Source organism: Sinocyclocheilus grahami, unplaced genomic scaffold (assembly GCF_001515645.1).
Source record: "Sinocyclocheilus grahami isolate Dianchi unplaced genomic scaffold, SAMN03320097.WGS_v1.1 scaffold98.1, whole genome shotgun sequence".
Classification (NCBI taxonomy): Eukaryota; Metazoa; Chordata; class Actinopteri; order Cypriniformes; family Cyprinidae; genus Sinocyclocheilus; species Sinocyclocheilus grahami.
The window spans coordinates 696,933-717,086 of record NW_015505277.1 but is presented as its reverse complement, the minus strand read 5'-3'; the positions used below and the strand labels follow the sequence as shown (position 1 = coordinate 717,086).

Genomic DNA, 20,154 nt, shown 5'->3' with positions numbered 1-20,154 from the left:
TATATATATATATATATATATATTTTATTTATTTTTTTTAAAACAACAAAAAACAAACGATCGCAGGACTCCGCTCCTTGAGTTCTCTCCAGCGCTGGAAAGCTGATCCGATATTTACACGGGTCCTACTTCTTGCCTTATCGTTCCGCAGACGTTTTCCTCTTTTGTTTTTTATCCGCCATCTCTATCTTTCTGTCGCTCGGCTCGGCTAATGTCCGTCCCATGCACTGAACGCGCTCTCCTCCACATCACGAGTAGACACGCCCCTTATTGCTGATTGGCTACAAATTTGTTTCGCGATTCGGCCCGAATCAATTTTCTAAAGTGTTTTTGTAAAAATCACTTACTCTGCCTTTAAGTGGAATCCACAACTGTGCTGCATATCCTGAGCATCCGTGTCACCTCACTAGGACATTTTGCAGTTTGAAGACAAAACATTCTGCCTCTGTTACTTTCTCATAAAATACTCAGTTCTTCTAACCCTTTCCAAAAAAAATTTTCCCTGCATGGTTGAGTGCGGCTGTGACGGCTAGTGAAGAGTGCTGTTCCAGCCTTTAACAGGCCGTAGTTTTGAGCCCTCCAGGCCCTGTCACTCAGCTGTCAGTCCAGGCACATATGGTCCCTCAGAGAACAGTCTAATATCACATTTCACACACAGCCCGCTCAGGGTCAGTGATTTCCCAGATGCAATATGAGAAATGGACTCTTCATCAAAGAGAAATAAAAGGAGACGAAAACACCACCCACAATACAGCCTTAAAACCATTCTAGAAAATTAATCTTTGATGCTCTTTTGAGGGGGCAATTATCGGTGCAGTTGTTTAGGAAAAGACATGTATGGAGGAGATGAAGAGATCAGTCACATCAATATTTATGTATATAGCTGTCAGTTACCAATGTCATTGTCAAATATATTTAGTCATCCATGATTCCAGGTGTCCAATAAAAAGACACTTTTGAAATATAGTAAGTCTGACACTAGGGGTAGCACTTGGGAGGCCAAACACCTCTGACAGAAAAGGCCAATGAAATTGGTGAGCATAATTTGCATAGCTGGCCGTGCCCTGGACATCAGGGTATAAATAGGCCAACATAGCATTTGCTCACTCATTTTGTTCTGACAAGTCGAGAAGTGTCTCAGCCCATTCAGTGTCAGTTCAGAGATGTGCCATAAGGGATACAACATCTCTGTTCCCTCCATCAGGGGATGAGGGTTACCATACATAACCAAGACGTTCCTTTTCAGTTGGTCACTTTGACGTTGTTTTGAAGTCTGACACTAGGGATCTCTATACTAAACGCCACAGCTGCTGAACTGCGTTACAAGTCCATGGGGCGCAGATGTTGACAGGCCTAGCATTTCACAACCTGTTGCACCTCTGCTCCTCGTAACCCTCCAATACTCAAGACTTCACTCTCCCACATCTGGGAGAGCCACCATATAAGAGAGAGGTCACCTCAGCTGGAGTCTTTTCTCATTCTGAGAAAGTAAGAATAAGTAACGGCTGAAATTCCTGGTTGTTAATATTGGGAAAGTGTCCGTTTCCTGAGTGGGTAAAGGACACTATGGAGACCACATCCTATGGACTTACTGAAAGGAAGTACTACATAGGAAAGGTTTCTGCGGTCGGCTCCACATACGGGGAGAGCTATCAAACACAGAAGAAAGCATCAGACTGACTGTCTGTCTAGGGAAAACATTGAATCCTGAAAAAGGAGAAGGGTAGTGGACTAATACACATACTGTATGGGGCTGCCAGACACAACATATGGAGCCACAACATATGGAGCACTAATCCATTACAAGAGTTTAATCAAGGGATACTTCCCCATTATGGATTCTTGTAGAGAGATCCTCGGCTAAACCCAGCCAAGCAAGGAGTGCTTGAGTGATGGAAAGGTAGTCCAGGGTTCATAAGAACTGAACTGGACTCAATGAGGGCAAATTACCACCTCAAAGAGGAGAAAGGCACTAAAAAAGCACATATCCAGACAGGGGTCTCAGGACAATGTGAGAGTATGCTGGTCCAAATTCTAGGCATGATTCATCAATGGAAAGGGCTTGGAGATCCCCTATCCTCTAGATAGAAGTGAGCGCAGTCAGGAAGTCTTCATAGAGAGGGCACTAAGTCCAACTGACTGAAGGGCCTCAAACAGATCTCTCTGTAAGGCCTGAGGGACCACTTAGAGATCCCAAGTGGGGATGAGGCATAGCCTTGGAGGATTCAACCTCCGGGCGCCTCTTAGGAATCTGAGAACCAGATCGTGCTTCCCCACTAATCTGTGATCTAAAGTGTCACGGTTTGCTGCAATAGTGGCCACATACACCTTGAGTGTAGATGCAGACAAGCTTCTGTCCAGGCCCTCTCGGGGGAAGGAGAGCACAGACCCAATGCCACAAGTCCGAGGATCCTTCCCATGGGAATAACCCCAATTCATGAATATTAAATTCCTCCTGGTCACATCCAGGGACCAAACATGGGAGAGAAGGTCCCTGCTCAGGGGAATCCACCAGGGAGGAGCTGATGGCAGCAGCATGAGCTCCATGAACCATGTCTTGTTTGGGAAGTATGGAGCCACCAACAAGATTTGTTCTGTCCTCCCTGACTTTGCACATAGTCTATGTCATGAGGCTCACTGGGGGAAACGTATTCTTGTGCAGGCCCCTGGGCCAGCTGTGCACCCGTGTATCCATGCCGAGGGGGGCCTCAGTCATGGAATACCACAGTGGGCAATGGGTGGATTCTCATGGGATCTATCTGCTCCTGACCTAATCGACTCCAAATCAGTTGGACTGTATGGGGAGAAGCCTCCACCCGGCTCAAAGCATGACCTACCATTAGAGGGAGTCCACTACACGATTGAGGTTGCGCGGAGTACCTTGTCCACCAGGACTGTCAAAGGAGCCACTAACAAATGTGGGAAGTTCGTCGACGTGCGTCATGCTGGCTCAATGACTGACCTGTTGCTTCAGAGTCTGAGGTAGCATAGTCAGTCACTGAGTGCAGTTCCTGCAGAATCTCTGGGTTGGGATCACCCTCGTGCAGTTCTTCTAATGTCTTGGCCTGACAGACCAGCAGGATGGCCATGGTGTGCAGGGCAGCAGTGAGTGGCAGAGTTTTGCAGGCAAAGATGCAGCACAATTGCTCTCTTCACCTGGGGGACCTCCATATACCCCCTCGCTGGACTCCCATCGAGGGTGGGGGGGACGGAGGGGCTGGAATATCGTGTTCTGGCCTTCCATTATTTTGTCAGCTCATGCCAGGGCGTGGCCAGCTATGCAAATTTTGCCCGCCAATTTCATTGGCCTTTTCTCAATGATGTCAGAAGTGTCTGGGCTCCCAAGTGTTACCCCTAGTGTCGGACTTTGATACAACGTCGAAGTGACCGACCGAACAGGAACTCATTTTATGTTCCTTGAAAGAAAATTGTGTTTGGAATTGCATCAACTTTAGCTTAATTTTTCCATTTAGCTTGTAATACTTTTGCTTAAAAATAAAGTCTAAGAGAAACTTTTATGTTACAGGGTTTCCACTCTAATTTATAGTCCCTAATAACTGTAACAAATTATTGGCAGATGTGTCTAGTCTATTCTTCTCTGCAGTGTCTACTTTAATCCCACAGGTCTACATTAAAGAGCAGGAGACAGACTGGCACCTGCAATTATCCCTGTTCATCCAGCCATGGGCCTATTTTCCTACACTACACTCCTCTTTACACAGACACACACACCTGCCAGTAAAGGCTAAATATTATGAATAGCAGACCTTTACAAACAAGCACACAAAACTTTTTTACATTCCCATGCAAGCCTAATATACAAGGACAGACTCACAATGTCATGCAGCATTTAATTATTCATGCCAACACCTTGCAAATATCACAAAAGTTCCCTGCATTGCTACATTGTACTTACCATGCTAAAACTTCAGTGCCCTTAAACATCAAGTCAGGATGCATTGTAAGAAAATAACTGGTTAAAAAATTGCTGAATACATATTCTGCTATATTTGTATAAGACTAACAAGGGCACCCTGACTCCCTATTGTTTAAAAATATAAATGTGGAGTTATTTTAACAGATATTAATGCTGTAATAAGCAGTCCTGGAGATCTACGAAAGCCCTTTTCCTCTAGGCGTACAACTGCTGAGTTAGCAACCAGAAATTCATATCTCTATGTGCGGACTCATTTCTGTTCCTGTCCCTGTTGAGCTGGAGCTGGTTCATTCATTATATCTCATTCATTCAGAAGTAAAGGCAGATGTTCCTTTATTGTGTTATGGTAATAAATAAATATCACATTTATTAAAAATATGTTTACGTTTGTGGTGGGTTAACAATTACCTGCGGGTAAATAAATGATGCTAGTATTCATGTTTTTGCGTAGTTATACTTTAAACGCTTGTGTTAAACATAATTTGTTGGTTTTACTTCCTTTTACTGGTACAAGTAGGTCTAGGAATCCCATGAAGTCACTGCATACCCTTCAAGCTATAAATGTTGGAACAAGACTCGTAAATATTTACTTGGAATCATAAAATTTGGACATTGCCTTTATGACTGATTTGATTTGATTAGTTTTTGTGAACAACAAAGGGTCAATATCACAGTAAACGGCACATATTATATTTTAAAGAAAGTATGCATTTTGTCTGAACAACCCACTTTACCATTTACTACAAGGTTGGTAAAGGATGATAATAGTTATGCTTTTAGATATGCCGACTTGTCAACTTCATATTCAATAAGTCAAGTTTGGTGAAATGTTAGACTTCCCAGAATCCTGAAAGTAAATTTACCAAATAATGGTAACAAGTCACTATTACCATGCAAATGGCAAACCCAACTGTGACAAGCTAGCTAGATAATTAAAAGCAAATTAAAATAGGATGTGGAAGAGTTAGAACATCTGCCTATCTGACAAGAAAGCATATAAAAAACAATAATTTATCCAAGTTTAAAGAATGTCAGATTTGCCTGACAGTAAATAAAAAGAAAGAAATAAATAAAAATGTGGGTATTCACACATTAGTCTTATCACGCCTTAATTTTTGTAACTCGCTGTATGGTGGCATCTCCGCCCCATCTGCTTTTAAAAAGAGTAAAGAAATACAATTCCATTTCCCCAGTACTAGAAAATCTGCACTGGCTCCCTGTTCATCTTAGATCTTAATATTTAATCTTTAAATAATCAGGCACCTTTGTACCTTACAAACCTCCTGATACCTTATAATCCCCAGAGCCTTGTGTTCAGAAAATTATACATTTCTGGGAGTGCCTACAAACCATCAAAAAGGCGATCGAGCTTTTGCAGTAATGGGGCTGAGACTGTGGAATGAGCTGCCTTTACATATTAGATCTGCTAAATCTCTGTCAGTGTTTAATAATCTGCTGAAAGCTCATTTTGTGCTGGCAGCCTATAGTATGGTTTATGTGATTGTATGTGCGATTGTTTTTTTTTTTAGCTTTTTATGTGGCACTGTGGTTAACCCGCATGGTCTTTTAGTAGTGCTATATAAACTATTCCAAACCAAAATCAAACCATGCTTAAAAGTAGCTAAAAGTACTGATTACAGTAGTGACTTACAAGTGAAAATAGCAAAACATATACCTAATGGACACTTTATTTTAAGGGTCTAATTCTAACTATTAACAAACTATTACTTTTGCCTCAAATTTGCTGCCTATTAATAGTTAATTAGGTAGTTAAATTTAGGTATGGGGTGGATTAAGGGATCAAAAATATGGTCATGCAGAATAAGACATTATTATGTGCTTTATAAGTACTAATAAACAGCCATATGCATGCTATTTAATAGTGAGAATTGGTTCTTAAAATAAGGTGTTACCTATCTTTTTCCTAATAAAACTAAAACAAACAAACAAAAAAGATTCAGTTGTGTAACTGTCAATATTTTATGGCGCAAGACTGTTCATAATTCCCCTTAAATGCAGTCTTGTACATCAGATGTTTTGGTTTGTTTCAAATTCATTTCAGATCTAGTTTGTTTGGTTCAAGGTTTAGTGCTCTTTATTAAATATTGTTTTGAAATGCATATGCAGAAATTGAAAAATACTTCTGTTGCCCAGGCAGCTGAAAAAAAATGCACTCAAACTATTTTATTACGTGTTAGAAGTGCCTGAATGTCGATAAGGAAATAAAGTTGTACTATGGCATTACAGTACTTCCTTTAACCAGCACCATCAGGTCCAGGAAGTTCATCAGATTCAAGTGTCTACCCTTCAACATCAGGCAACACATAAACATTTACTAGTAACTAGGGTTTACACAATGTTATACAATAATCACCCTGCAAGGTGTTTCTCCACTTAAGTGGAAGGTGCAGATCTCCACTTAAATTGGATGACCCAAACAACAACAACACCAAATAATAATAACAACAACAACAACCATTTGTACTGCCCTACCTAGGCCATTCTGCTCGGATACAGAAATAAATTCCTTGTATTGAGGCACTTATGATTTCACAATGCCCTCTTCTGTTCAGAAAGCGAACAACATTGAACATTTATATTTAATTAAAAAATTAAACAAGCATTTAACCTACCAATCAAAACTTTGGACTTGCTGGTCTAAATTTTTTTCTCTTGATCTAAATGATCTTATAATGGCACAGATCTTTTGATCTAAAGGCTAAAAGCTGAAATTAGATTAATTTTGCCTACTTCTAAATGTCTTTGCAAAACTAAAATTAAAAAGTTGAAACTGAAACCGATACCGTTGGGGGAAAAAATAACTGAATGACTGTTAGACCTAGAGTCTACATTACATAGATTACCAATGACAATGAGAAGAAGCTGACAAAGATCATTTATTTCCAGTGTTTTTTTTTTTTTTTCATTTTCTTTGCAGTTGGGAGTCACACATATGAGCATTCAGAGGTAAGATGAAATCCGCACACATAAGTATGAAGACATGCATACTCTCCCGAGGAATCACATGCTGGCTACTACACTGGTCAGCTCGGACAAAATATGTGACTTTTTGACAAAGGTAACATACAAAAAAAAAAAAAAAAACACATTTAAGATATTGCCTCAATAAAAGACCAGGGTAAAGACGAATCCAGTGGCAAAGCACGAGATGACTTAAGACTATTGACTGATGAAGCAGTGGAAGCTCTGGGTCTGCTTTTGCATCGGTTTGTATAAAAAAAATATTTTTTAATTTTTTTTCTTTTTTCTTTATTCTGATAAAATTCAGTCATTCATTCACAATACATATTCCATATTAACAAACAACAAAATTAACAAATGGCACCTTTCCTGTCACCAGAACCAGTTGAGGCACTTTTTTGGAAGGAAACATAATTCCTTGTAATTTTATGACTTATTTACTGTTGTACTTTGCATTAAAATGGTTCAACATGCCAATACCAGTAAGCCTGGTACTGCTACAGATGTTCAGGCTCTGGCGCTTTCACTTTAGCACTTACTTTCACAATGTAGAAATATAAAAAAAGATTTCTTTCTTCTTCCACATTTATGTCTGGCTGTTATGAAGCACTGTAAAAGGGATTTCCACAGCGCACAGCCCAGAAAACAGCCCATATCAAGGCTAACCTTCAAAATAATAATAATATAAACAAACAAATACTTCAAGTACAGACATTATTTACATTTTTCACTAATGAAAACTGCAACAAGCAATTTACGTGTTAGTCAATATAACAGCAAGCATATTACATTCTTCATATGAGTAACATCAGGAGTTTTCTTTCTTTTTTTTGTCCTAACCTTGGACGCGATGCTTTTTCTTTTCCTTTGATATTAGTATCCTTCAGTAACAGTTTTGCAAATGCATGTCTGTCAAAGTCAGAAAAATTGTGCTGTCGAGGCAGTCGGTAAACATTGGTATCGTACAGCCTCTGAATATCAGGCCACTTCACCGTCATGCATATATTACTAGCTTTCAAGAAAACAGCTCCAGTACTAATCCAAAAACAATGAGTCAGATAACTCAAAATTGTTAAAATTACTCCAGTTACTTTTTTATAAGCCTATACATATAGATATATACAATTTATATTTATAATATATATTCATATTTATATATACTTTGTTTAAAAAAAGGACATGGGGATGGAAAATAAAAGTGGAGTAACCTTAGCTCTAAGGACATTCATTCAATTTAAGACCTGTTCACACCAACATGCATGTTTGGCACAAAAATTCATCCTGATTTTCACATACAATTTGTCTTTTCAGACCTAAACATACAAACTGCAGACAGGTTGCAGACAGGTGCTTATAGAGAACCAGAAATACCCCGCTAACCCTGATGACCACGATACACAAAGTGCTGTGCAAATTTTCTGCCACAGAGAAAGAAAATAAAATGGTATTTACAAGTTTTCGAACAGCCATTCGGATTTTTGCATTTGCTATGGTGCTTATTTAACAAAATCGAGTCCAGAGACAATAGAGCTGGTTGCAGATTCTTATGCTATCCACCAGAGGTGGGACCAAGTCATTGTTTTGTAAGTCACAAGTAAGTCTCGAGTCTTTGCATTCAATTCTCGAGTCAAGTCCCGAGTCAAGACCGGCAAGTCCAAGTCGAGTTGCAAGTCCTCAACTTTTAGCTTCAAGTCTTAAACAAGTCATTAGTGCTCTTTGCCTAAATTAGTGTCTCAGTATTAATTACCATATCAAATTCATAGTAATTTATATCAGGAAGGCAGGTAGAATATGTTTGGCATAGTTAAATTTCATGTGAGATGGGTGCCTTTAGTAAAACTACTCAAGTTCAATTTAGGGATTGTGCCAAAATAGGATAAGCAGTGAAAAAAAAAACTATGTTATTAGTAACAGAATAGCAAAGACAACATAATTTCATAGAAATAACAGCTGCAACATACTTTGCATGTGTGCATAAGAATATATGCTTCTAGGTGTTATATCGAAGCCAATGAGCCATTATTTGGAACCTCAATGAAACAGATTTAAAAATATATGAGCGGAAACGCAGAAAGAACTGCTTTGAAAGAACTAGAAGAAATAACTTGCCCAATTCAGACATTAGGCCTAATGTGCATTTTTTTATTCTTCAAATTATAGCTAAATGCTTTGCAATGATTAATTTTAAATCTAGATTAAATCAAGGTTTATCGAATAATTATGTTGCACCAAACTTCAAACCTTTCAAAATACCCAGGTTTACATTTTAACCCATCATTTTGATCCTGGATTTAAGATATATTTAAGATTAACTTTAATCCTGTTGCACCATAACTTTAAACTTAATGGAGGTTTAAATACAATAAAATGCACATGCAAATAAAATATGTAACTGATCGAACAAAAACAGTGGAGATCTGACAAAAACAGGTCTCAGAGAGGTGTTTATTACAAATTTAAAAAATAAAATTAAAGCACATCGAGCGGGATGCCCGGGATGCGTATCCGTCACTCTTGGTGCACCTCGGTGTCGAACAAACAAAAGAAGTGAGGAATATTTCACAGAAGCGGTCACGGTGATGATGAGGTGAGCACCAGTGATCACGGCCACGCCTCTCGTTCTCATGCCCGCTCCGTGTGTCTGCTGGACGGAGATCAAACGGACAGGGCAGCGCTTTTCACGAGCGGAGATCACTAGACGAGTCATGTAATTTTTTTTCTTATCTCTTATCTTTTGTCGTAAGTTATGTTATTACTCCATTAATGTATACTAGCCTATAAATCCAGCGCTCCCTGAATGCAGTCTCTTATTGCCAGTCAAGCGCAAGCACGTTGCAGGGACGCTGCTTCTATAACGACTTTGATCTGATCATAAAGTCTTTCCGAGTCACAGGGCTCAAGTCCAAGTCAAGTCTCGAGTCATTGCTGTCAAAGTCTAAGTCGAGTCTCAAGTCTTCTTTAATTATGTCGAGTCGCAAGTCATCAAATTTGGGACTCGAGTCCGAGTCAAGTCTCAAGTCATGTGACTCGAGTCCACACCCCTGCTATTCATTGCTATTTAGCAAACTAATTGTGTTTGAGAGTGCCACCATGTTATTTTATGTAACAGCAGCGGCTATAGGGACGTAAAAAAAGCGCAAATCTTACTGGTTGGCCAGTTTTCTTCACAATGTGATGGAAAAGAGATTTGTCGCATGGATGGCATTGCGAAAGTTCATGTCAGTCTAAACCAGGGCAGGGCAACTTCGGGCCTGGAGGACCACTGTCCTGCAGAGTTTAGCTCCAACCCTTGTCAAACACACCTGAACAAGCTAATCAGGCCCTGTCCACACGAACGCGGTTATTTTTAAAACCGCAGCTTTTTCTATGCGGTTATGCCGTTCGTCCACACGCAAACGCAGCACCAGTTCACTGAAACCAAACATTTTTGAAAACGCCTGCCAGTGTGCAGATTTTCAAAAACTCCGGTTGCAGTGTTATCGTGTAGACAGGAGTTTTTGGCTTGTGACGTTGGCGCCTGCGCTGTTATCTCCGCCTACTGGAGACTTTTTTCAAGCTTCTGATTGGCCAACATGGCTATACGGTTGAGATTATATCGCCACCTGTTGGTTAGGCATGCTCTTGACAGTGCGTCATAGCATGCGTTTGCGTTTTCGTGTGGACGGAGATTTTTTTTTAAATGGAAGAAGGAAAAACTATAAAAAATACCCGTGTATGTGTGGACATGGACTTGGAGTGTCTTCAAGATCACTAGAAAAACTACAGGCAGGTGTGTTTGATTAGGGTTGGGGCTAAACTCCACAGGACAGTGGCCCTCCAGTACCGAAGTTGCCCAGCCCTGGTCTAAACAGATGCATTACCAGTTTGTGTTTGTGAAATACGAAAATGCATAGAATTTTCACACCTAACATTCACCTTGGTTTGAACAGGCCTTTACACACACATTAGGACACTCTTAGACACATGCAAATTATTATTTTGTTTTAAAGATATTGGTAGAATCGTGAGCGCACCACTTGGGCTCCTGACAATTTTTGTGGATGAGCATCAGCTCCAGAATTCAAACTGTTTCTGGATTTGCCCTTTGATGCGCCTCCATTTACTTGTTCAGAGCTGGACTGGGTACATGGAGAAGCAGAGGGAGTCAGTCGCTCAGCGCTCCCTGCTTGGGCTTCTTCCATTTCTGTCTCTATCCCATCTTGACCTTTCAACTCTAGACTGGCCTGGGAGCCCTCAGTTTGATGACGCTCACGAGCAATCCAGTCCCGGATAGACACGTCCTGAGAGTCGCACTTGGGTTTGAGGTGCTCCACAGAAGACATTTCTGCACCTTGGTCCACCCCGCCCTGTTCCCTCCAATCATGAATGACATCTAGTTCAGCAAAGTCCTGCTGGCCACCCATTGTATGCCGTCGACGGATGCCCTTTTTCTTTCCACGTGTCTCCGTAGAGCGGGTCTTTTGCGTGCCAACTCCGAACATGTCATCAGCAGAGGCACGTAGACGGGACCTGAGTCTCTCTGTGATTTTAAGATGCCACGCTGGCTCAACGCGGTCCGATTCAGTACGCAATGAGGCACTAAGGCTGCCGGTGGAACGGCCTCTCTTCATCACCTCCAGAACTCGAGACAGTCTATTTGATTCATTCATGCTGACCCCTTGATTGCCGCTACCAGCCCCTGCCTCCACAGATGAATCGCTGTCCGTCTTTTGTCGAAGGGATCGCCTCCTGGTCAGAGAGTCGCATTCTATGAGCTTATGGGAGGGCAGCAAGCGGCAAGCTAGTTTGGGTGTGCTGTTGCCGGCATTTTCTGTGGATGGTATGTCTAGTCCAGCGATACCAGGGCTAAACATTGGGAAGTCGCTCTCACTGTCAGTTTCCATCGGTCGTCCCTCACTGATGAGTTCACTGCGCTCGTCATCTGCCTCGTCTCCTCCCCGGCTTTCTGCCACAGACTGCACCTCTGGACTTAATGTGATGGACCCCACTCCTGTCAGAAAGGTGGTAGAGGAAGTGGTCGAGTAGTCCGACGTAATAGAGCTCACCTCGGCAGTTAGCAAAGCCCCCCCAAAAGCAGGTAATTGCTCAGGGGTCGGTGATGTTGTGCCCCATTTCCGAGGTCTGGTTCTGGGTACGGAGGCTCCAGAACTCATGGTGCCCAAGTCTGAGGTGGTCTCATCTAACTGTGAGGAAGGATCTGAGAGGGTGGATCTGGTGGTGCGACGGTTGAAACCAGGTGAACATGAGAGCTTGGTTGAGGGGGAGAGAGCGGAAGAGGGTTTGTCTTTCATAAAGAAAGAGTTTCTGTGCTCCATCTTGTTCTTCGGGGTTGACTCTGCACTTATCTTCTCTCCAACAAGTCTTCCGCAGGGGCTGGACCTGCCTGCCACCTCCTCCTGGCTTTGGCGGTTCTGCTTTTGAGTTAGGTTATCTTTCTTGGTGAACAAGATATCAAGGTCATCATCAGAGCTGCTGGGTTGCAGCTTCTCCTTGTGCTTTTTTCGTTTGCGGTTGGCCGCAGCAAAAATGGAGGAGACTCGTGGCTGAAGGAACTCGCGGCTGCAGTGGTCCTTCCCTGATCCCCAGGAGCCCTGGATTGAAAGAGAAAGCAAGAGTGACAGACTCTTGTAAACCAAGGAGCCATAAAGCACAAAGGCCTAGCAAGGAAACATGGAATAAAAAGCCCAACCACTGCCCTCGCAGGTAGCTAACCCAGAGTACTCCACCTGCTTCTCTGATAGCAGCACAAATCAGAGGTTGAATGACTGAACATAGAAAGAAACATTAGAGACAGTCACAGAGCTCCAAACATTAGAGCAGCACCCGCAACACCAACAGCACTGCCACATGGAAAAAGCTGCATGGGTTGCATTTTAAATCAAAGCTGGAGCCAGATGACAAAAAAAGGGATGGGAATCTTAATCCATTTAATGGTTCATCTAGTACTTTGGGAGTTAGAGGAAGAGTCTAACTACACGAGATCAACTGTATTCCCAAAATGTATCTTCATGTCCACCAACCTAACATAGTAAGGGTTCTTGGTTGACAAAGTGATGTCTTCATTTGGTGAATGTCAGTCAGACATTAATTCAGAAACTAAATGTGCTGTTTTAGACTTGAGTTTGAGAGGCTGATTCATTAAAACATTAGATCCAAGTTAAACGTTAAACATTCAAGAACTGTTAAAAGAGCTGAACAGCATGAAGATATTTCAGTTGCAGTAATTTCTAAAAAAAATGGTTCTCGATTCCCATCCCTAGGCAGAAATGCTTAGTGTACCTTCTAGCAACATCTAATTTCCCTGTTAAACTGAATGCAGGGCATGTTCAAAGCATGACATGATGGCCTCTGATCCATCTGTCCAGTCGCTTCAAGATGGTAACTGGCTCCCAGATGCTGCTTTGGGAGTGGTGGAGCATGTCAGCCTGGTGCAAGAACTACACTCACCCACTATACCTGCCCTATCAGAGAAGTGGCCTCGTTCCAAAAGTCAAACTCACCTTAGATTTAGCAGAGTCACTGGTTGGTGAATCTGTGGAGTAAAGAAAAATGATATATGGTTAGTGACTTGCACATGTCCTTCTACTGATCTCAAACAAACTCATATACAGAGAGAAGGTGATAAGCAGAGAAACATATGCATGAAGAAAGGGTGTGCATGACGACGAGAGCAAGGCAAGCAATGAGAGAGAGGAACGTTGAGGAATATAGTTCAAAAGCAGGCATGCATGCAAACGAATGAGTGAGTGCTGTTTTACTGTAACGTTCAGATACATATTCACCAGTAGGGAGCAATCGTTCACGTGTAATACCATCCAGCAAACAATATGGTAACATGAATCAGGTACAAAATAAAATTTTGTGGTTGCAAAAGAGATCAGCTGGACTTTAACTTTTTTATGAAGGAAAATCTCCAACTAATAGGATGCATGGACCACAGAGTACACACAAAATGATGCATGTCTTGCAGGCAGTGTCATTGACTGATGTGATGTCATTGAGTGACATCTGTGTTATAATGACCTATATGGAAAATCTATAACCATCTGATTCTGACATGCTAGGATCTTTAGAAGCAGATATGCAGAACCTATGATTATAAGAAGAAACCAGAGAGAAATGTAATTCTCTTTACATTTTAAGTAGAATTTAATATAATTTCAAGTAATCAGCAAAATAGTGTACACAATAAAGTATTGTGGCTATATAAGTAACCAAAAGTTAATCTGTATAAAACAGCAGCCCCACTACTAATACAACCATGTAGACAACTTAACAACTCAAATAACATTTTTTTTGTAAAGCAGTTTTAATATAAGGGCTTAATATAAGGGCTACAACTAAAATACAAGTTTTTACATACATTTAAAACACTTCTAATGACTGCATTAAAGTGCATTACTGTAGATTTTTAAAAACAAGTTGAAATTATTTTCTGCATGTCACAGATATTGTTCACACAGCTCAACTTGTTTTGAGCCTGGATTTTCCGATAAGTGAATTTTCTAATGGTAATTGGAAATTTTGCATGTCAACAATTAATTCTACAACCCTTTCCACTCGGAACTCAAGTACAATGTGTGTGATTCAGAAATGGATGCTTAATGACAGTGCTGAGGATGTTCTGGTGTGTGCTGTCATGACCACAATGAAGACGAGACACTCAAGGCATGAACCAAGGTCAGAACTGACAGGGGTCAGAGAGGGGCTAGCTACGCAGAAAAGATGACACTATGGGAAGACAGAATGCCAGCAAGGAAAAGTTAAAAGAACCGATTCACTGCTGTCTTTGCTCTCATTTCATTTTCCATGGCAAAGACTACAAATTTTGGAGGCTTATTTCTTCCGTGTCGAGCCGAGCCCCCCTGCACACCCCTTGGTGGTGACAAATGGTATGACCAATGATATTCAGAGCCGAGTAGCATTACCATGCTGTCTCTCCGTTTGGTCAGCGTTCAGAGAGAGAGAGAGGGGCGAGAGATGGCGAAGAGCCTTTGAGACAGCAGCACTGCTCTACGCCAGGTAAACTCACAAACCACACCCCACAGAACCCAACACTTCTGCTGCGCTTTCCCTTTGCACTTTTTTGTTCTCTTTTCTCAGTCGTCCACGTCATAAAATGCGAGGGTGTCTGCAGACTAGGCAGCTACACTGCGGGCAACAGTCCTCCCTCTTCCTACAGTTCCAGCTGCCCATCACGGACACTACTGAGTCCATCAGTGACATCAAGGTGTGATAGACTCCGCCCACTTGTCCTGTGTCAAGATCAGTATGTGTGAATGCTGGGAAAGCCTTTAGGACACGCGACAGAGGGGCACTAGGGACAGAGGGATCAGAGATTGGCAAGCGTGTTCTGCGGTTTGGCCTTAGCTGTTTGTTTGTTCTCTCTTAGAGAAAGAACATGACGTGTTAGTGCAGCAGTTGGCAGAATTACAGAGACGACCCAGTGGAGTTTGAACGCTCAGAGAAAGAGACACACTAAATGGGTGAATCTCACGGAAATGGTTGTATTTCACCCCAAAATCAAAAGGAAAAATCTGAAATTGTTATCTGCATAGCGTAAATGAAGCCTATTCCAGACACCATTAAGTTATTTTGCATTATAATATTATTTTCATAACAAGGATAAGGATAAGATTAAGTTATTTTGCATTATAATATTATTTTCATAACAAGAATAAGGATAAGATTCATAAGGATCTTTGAAGTCATACTTACACACATACATACACTAATGTGCCCAAATGTTTCACTTTTTTTTTGTATAATCTCATTACTGTCTCCCATTCTTCTTATTGTTGATTCTCATAAAACATCTGATAACACTTTATTTTAAGAACCAATTCTTACACAATTAGTACTTATAAAGCACATGACCATGACCAACTTAACAACCACCTTACTAACTTTTTAATAAGCAGCAAATTAGGAGTTTATTGAGGGAAATCTCTTAATTAATAGTGAATATATGTTCCATATTGTGTTACCAAACATGTTTATTAATATTCTTTTTTACATTGTAGTAATGTGGGGAGGAAATAATTGAAAAAAAAAATCTTTTTCTTTTGCAAAATAAAATTTAATTATTTTATTTATTTTTATTTTTGGGTGAAATATGACCCAGCCATGTCTTTGACAGGTTTTGTGAGATTCACACAAACATGACAAATGAGCAAAACAGAAATGAGATAAAGACAGTTGCAGAAATGTACATAATTGAAATTAAATCTGCTAAAGCATGGAAAGTAAAAGTCCAAACCAAATAATTCAATATCGCACAAAGCAAGCTTCTGTAGGCAAAAATATCTAACATCTTGCCTCACAAACTCACACAGGCGTTTGCAATTAAAGGGGTCATATGATGCGATTTAAATTTTTCCTTTCTCTTTGGAGTGTTACAAGCTCTTGGTGCATAAAGATAATGAGTAAGGTTGCAAAGACTAAAGTCTCAAATCCAAAGAGATATTCTTTATAAAAGTTAAGAGTCAACCACGCCTACCTAAAATGGCTCATTCTAACACGCCCCCACATATCTACCTCACTATGTGGGAAGATTTGCATAACGCCGCCCACATGTTCACACAAAGAAAGAAGGCACAACTTTGATTCTCGCTGTAGTATTGTTGTTGCCGCCGCCATGTTGTGGGGGGCAAATCCAACTTTGCAAGGACAGTCTGGTGCTTCTGACTCACAGCCTGTAAGTACGCTTTCATATTTAAAGAATTTGCCACTGATGATTCAAACGTGAGTTTTGAGCAGTGTAGAGTAGCGCTTGTTGTTTGTCGTTTCTCCAATCACAAATGCAGACATGGTTTTATGTTTACGCAGCGCGATACGCAATGCAACGCGTAAAAAGAAACTATAAGTCATTATAATCGGTAATTATGTCCCCATTGGATGCAACAAATGCCTCGTTTATAATGGGTTTTACTGGTTTTGTTTCGTCGTGCCGGGACACGGCATCACAGTACGGTAAGGGGCGTAATATTTCCGTCACACGCTTGAGGTATTCGGCCAATCACAACGCACTAGATAGCTGGCCAATCAGAGCACACCTCGCTTTTCAGACCGATGAGCTTTATAAAAATCAACGCGTTTCAGAAAGGCGGGGCATAGAGGAGAAACAATAATGTACATTATGTGGAAAATAATGTGTTTTTTGAACCTTGAACCGCATAAACACATTGCATTACACCAACTACACAAAACAATGTTCTTTTTAGCAGCATCATATGACCCCTTTAAGCCACAGCACAGAACAAAATCTAAGTTGGGAGAAGCTGCTCCTGTTTTCAGAAAAGCAAAGCATTTTGTTATCAATATTAAAATAAAATGTTTAAACATATTATACTGTAGTTTTTATTTTATTTTATTTTTTAGCTCACATCACAAGGTGTGCTCTTAGACATAATTATACTTTACAGAAGGGTGTAAAAGGTGAACCCATGTCAGAGAGGGTCCAACCAAGGGCACATGTTACCTGACACTTCCCCTGGAGAGGTGCCTGTCCGGCCGATGTTGGTCAGCAGGTGGTCAATGTTAGGCACAGGCTGGGACTCCACAGCACTCTCCTCCTGGACTGTAGTCTGAGCAGACATAGAGAAAAACAATTTAATAGATCTGCAGTGATTCAAAGTAATGAAAAGAAACTAGACTTTAACGGTTCTTGCTCATACAAAATTTCGCCAGGTGTTTTCAGTGATTTTTAGTGTTGTTTAGTTCTGGGTGGCTGCTAGCTGGTTACTTACTCAAAACAGCATATCCACAGTTATGGATAAGATATACACTCAAGTAGTTTAAGGGTTAATTAGGGTTAGTGTTACAAACCCTGATGCCAACCTTAGCAAACACAACTAAAAAGTAAATAATAAAAAAAAAAAAATAATAAAGAATGAAGAAAGCAGCTGTACTAATACACACCGTAGGTTCCTTGTCACCCTCCTCAGTGAAGAACCAGTCGTACTGCAAGAAAGCACCAGACTGCATTCAGAATTATTTCACCAATGCTCAAATACCTGACACAGCTGGGACAGTGTTTTCATTTTACATGAGAAAATTAAAGAACTCACATGCTGAATGAGCGTTTCTACAATCTTGTACTGGTCTGGCATGTGTGTCACCATGTGAGTCATATTGTCTTCAGATGTTCTCACCAGTGTTGGGCCAAACACAATAGCCAGATTCCGTGGCTCCATCTGACACAATGACAAATGAGAAAGATGAGACATTTCTCTTTTCCACCATAATTTGCAAATAAATTCTTTAAAAATCCTACAATGTGATTTTCTCAATGTGATGTTTTTTTTCTCATTTTATCTCTCATAGTTGAGGTATACCTATGATGAAAATTACAGGCCTCTCTCATCTTTTTAAGTGGGAGAACTTGCACAATTGGTGGCTGACTAAATACTTTTTTTCCCCACTGTATATAAAAAACACAAAGTGAGTGTACACGAAGGACATATTCTTTTGAACGTCAGGGATTATGTCCAATGCACCAAATATTGCTGTTTTGTTTACATGTTTCATTCACGTTCTTCTTCTGTAAAAATCATCGGTGCACATTATTACACAGTAACCTGCTCTGCCTATAAACACTACTTTCCTTTTGTTTATCATCACCAAGCCCTCCCCTCCAACTACATATGCCCATGCAATCCATTTTTGATGCATAAAATCAAGTCCCAGCACTTTTGAATATCATATTTCACTCAGAAAATAACAACTAAAATTAGCTGCAAACTTCATTTCATGTTTTGCTTTAAAAAGAGCTTTAAAATAAACATTTGGACCACTGAAAATCTGGGGGAAAAGCTTGAAAACATGTCTTGAGAGCCCTGTATTATGTGTTCTGTTCCATTCTGTTGCACGTCATCTTGTTGTTTTTGAACGAAAGCGCACATTCTGTGTGTACATCCCTGTGGACTACCAGAAATGTTTTACCTTGTTCTTTTCCGAGTTTTCAGCCACAGTTTTGAGATGTGCCGATAGGAACTTCAGTGTTTCGTAATGGTGATCAGGCAACTCGTGAAGCTGAAAATTTTTAAGTTTATTTAGGGTTGCCATAACAAACAGTGAAATTATTAGCACTATAAACAAATGGTAATTAGGTAAACAGCTTCATACCAGTCTTTTGAGCACTTTGAGTCTCTCTACAGGATCCTCTATTCTGTTGGCATCAATACAATCTGCATATCTCTCTACAGAGGGAATATATCATGAAGGAAAATTACTTCAACTGTCATATATGTTGAAATGGCATGTCTTTATCACTCACAGCCACTAGATGGCAAACTTCACAATTAATGTTGAGCAAGTGCAAGATATATAAATCAAATATGAGTCATAAAGAGCCCCAAGCAACGGAATTCCAACAAGGACTTTTACCGTTAGTGAAGAGAGGTTCAGGAAGTTTTCGGAAGAAGGATTTGAGTAAACTGCTGATCACATTCAAGTCCTTCCATTTCTGTGGGGAATAGATAATGCATTCAAAAAATGACCTCAAGGAAGAAGCAAAGAAAATGTTACGGACACCTGAACTATAAACTCACATCATCCTGAATATCGATGTCGCCCATGCCCTTGTTATTGAGCTCTTCCTGCATGATGGAGATGGCGGCATTATTTCCTGGCACTCTGTAAATGCCAGTGTATTCCAGTCCTCGTTCTTCCACAAGCTTGCAGCACACTTCAACTATCAGAGGAACAAACTAAAACACACAAAGAACAGTCACATGCCTGCAAGCCAATCTAAACCTCTAAGACTGCACACCATATGAATGTGTGTTGCTTACATAGACAAATATGACTCCAAAATCAGCAGTATGAAAAACATAGCAGGTTCCAATACAATTACATTCATCCCACAAACTAAACAATTACTCTTTAAACATTAAACACCCACAGCTAAAAATATCACTACTGTAGAGCTCACTCCCTTGTGAAAAAGTGTGCTTAATTGGACTGAATGTACACCTGTAGCATACGTAAACCATTTTTAAAAAATATATATATATATATACTTGCAGATAATATATTAATGAAATGAGTTCACTTAATTACAGTACACTTTCATGACCGTCTTTCTTAACTCAGTTAACTACACTTTTAAAACGTGCACTGTGGAATTATGTAAAATTCAAAGTTTTACTTTAAAGTGCATTTTAAATGAATTTTTAAATAATCTGTTAATAATTACACTTATTGTGATGTGTTGACTAACATACTAAATCACA

At 40.3% G+C, this 20,154-nt stretch overlaps 1 protein-coding gene across 4 annotated transcripts in view; it reads right to left on the bottom strand.

Moving 5' to 3' along the window:
• Positions 1-10,571: 10,571 nt before the first annotated feature.
• Positions 10,572-20,154, bottom strand: part of LOC107588019 (rho GTPase-activating protein 21-like) — a 113,836-nt gene continuing 104,253 nt past the window's right edge. For all 4 annotated transcript variants that reach the window (XM_016275999.1, XM_016276001.1, XM_016276000.1 and 1 more), the window contains 9 exons: positions 19,471-19,629; positions 19,307-19,385; positions 19,046-19,119; positions 18,863-18,952; positions 17,989-18,114; positions 17,840-17,881; positions 17,400-17,505; positions 13,420-13,451; positions 10,572-12,510 (listed from right to left, as the gene is read on the bottom strand). In XM_016275999.1, the coding sequence (XP_016131485.1) occupies positions 10,903-12,510; positions 13,420-13,451; positions 17,400-17,505; positions 17,840-17,881; positions 17,989-18,114; positions 18,863-18,952; positions 19,046-19,119; positions 19,307-19,385; positions 19,471-19,629 (2,316 nt within the window). In that variant the 3' untranslated portion in view covers positions 10,572-10,902. The remainder of the gene's footprint in view (positions 12,511-13,419; positions 13,452-17,399; positions 17,506-17,839; positions 17,882-17,988; positions 18,115-18,862; positions 18,953-19,045; positions 19,120-19,306; positions 19,386-19,470; positions 19,630-20,154) is intronic.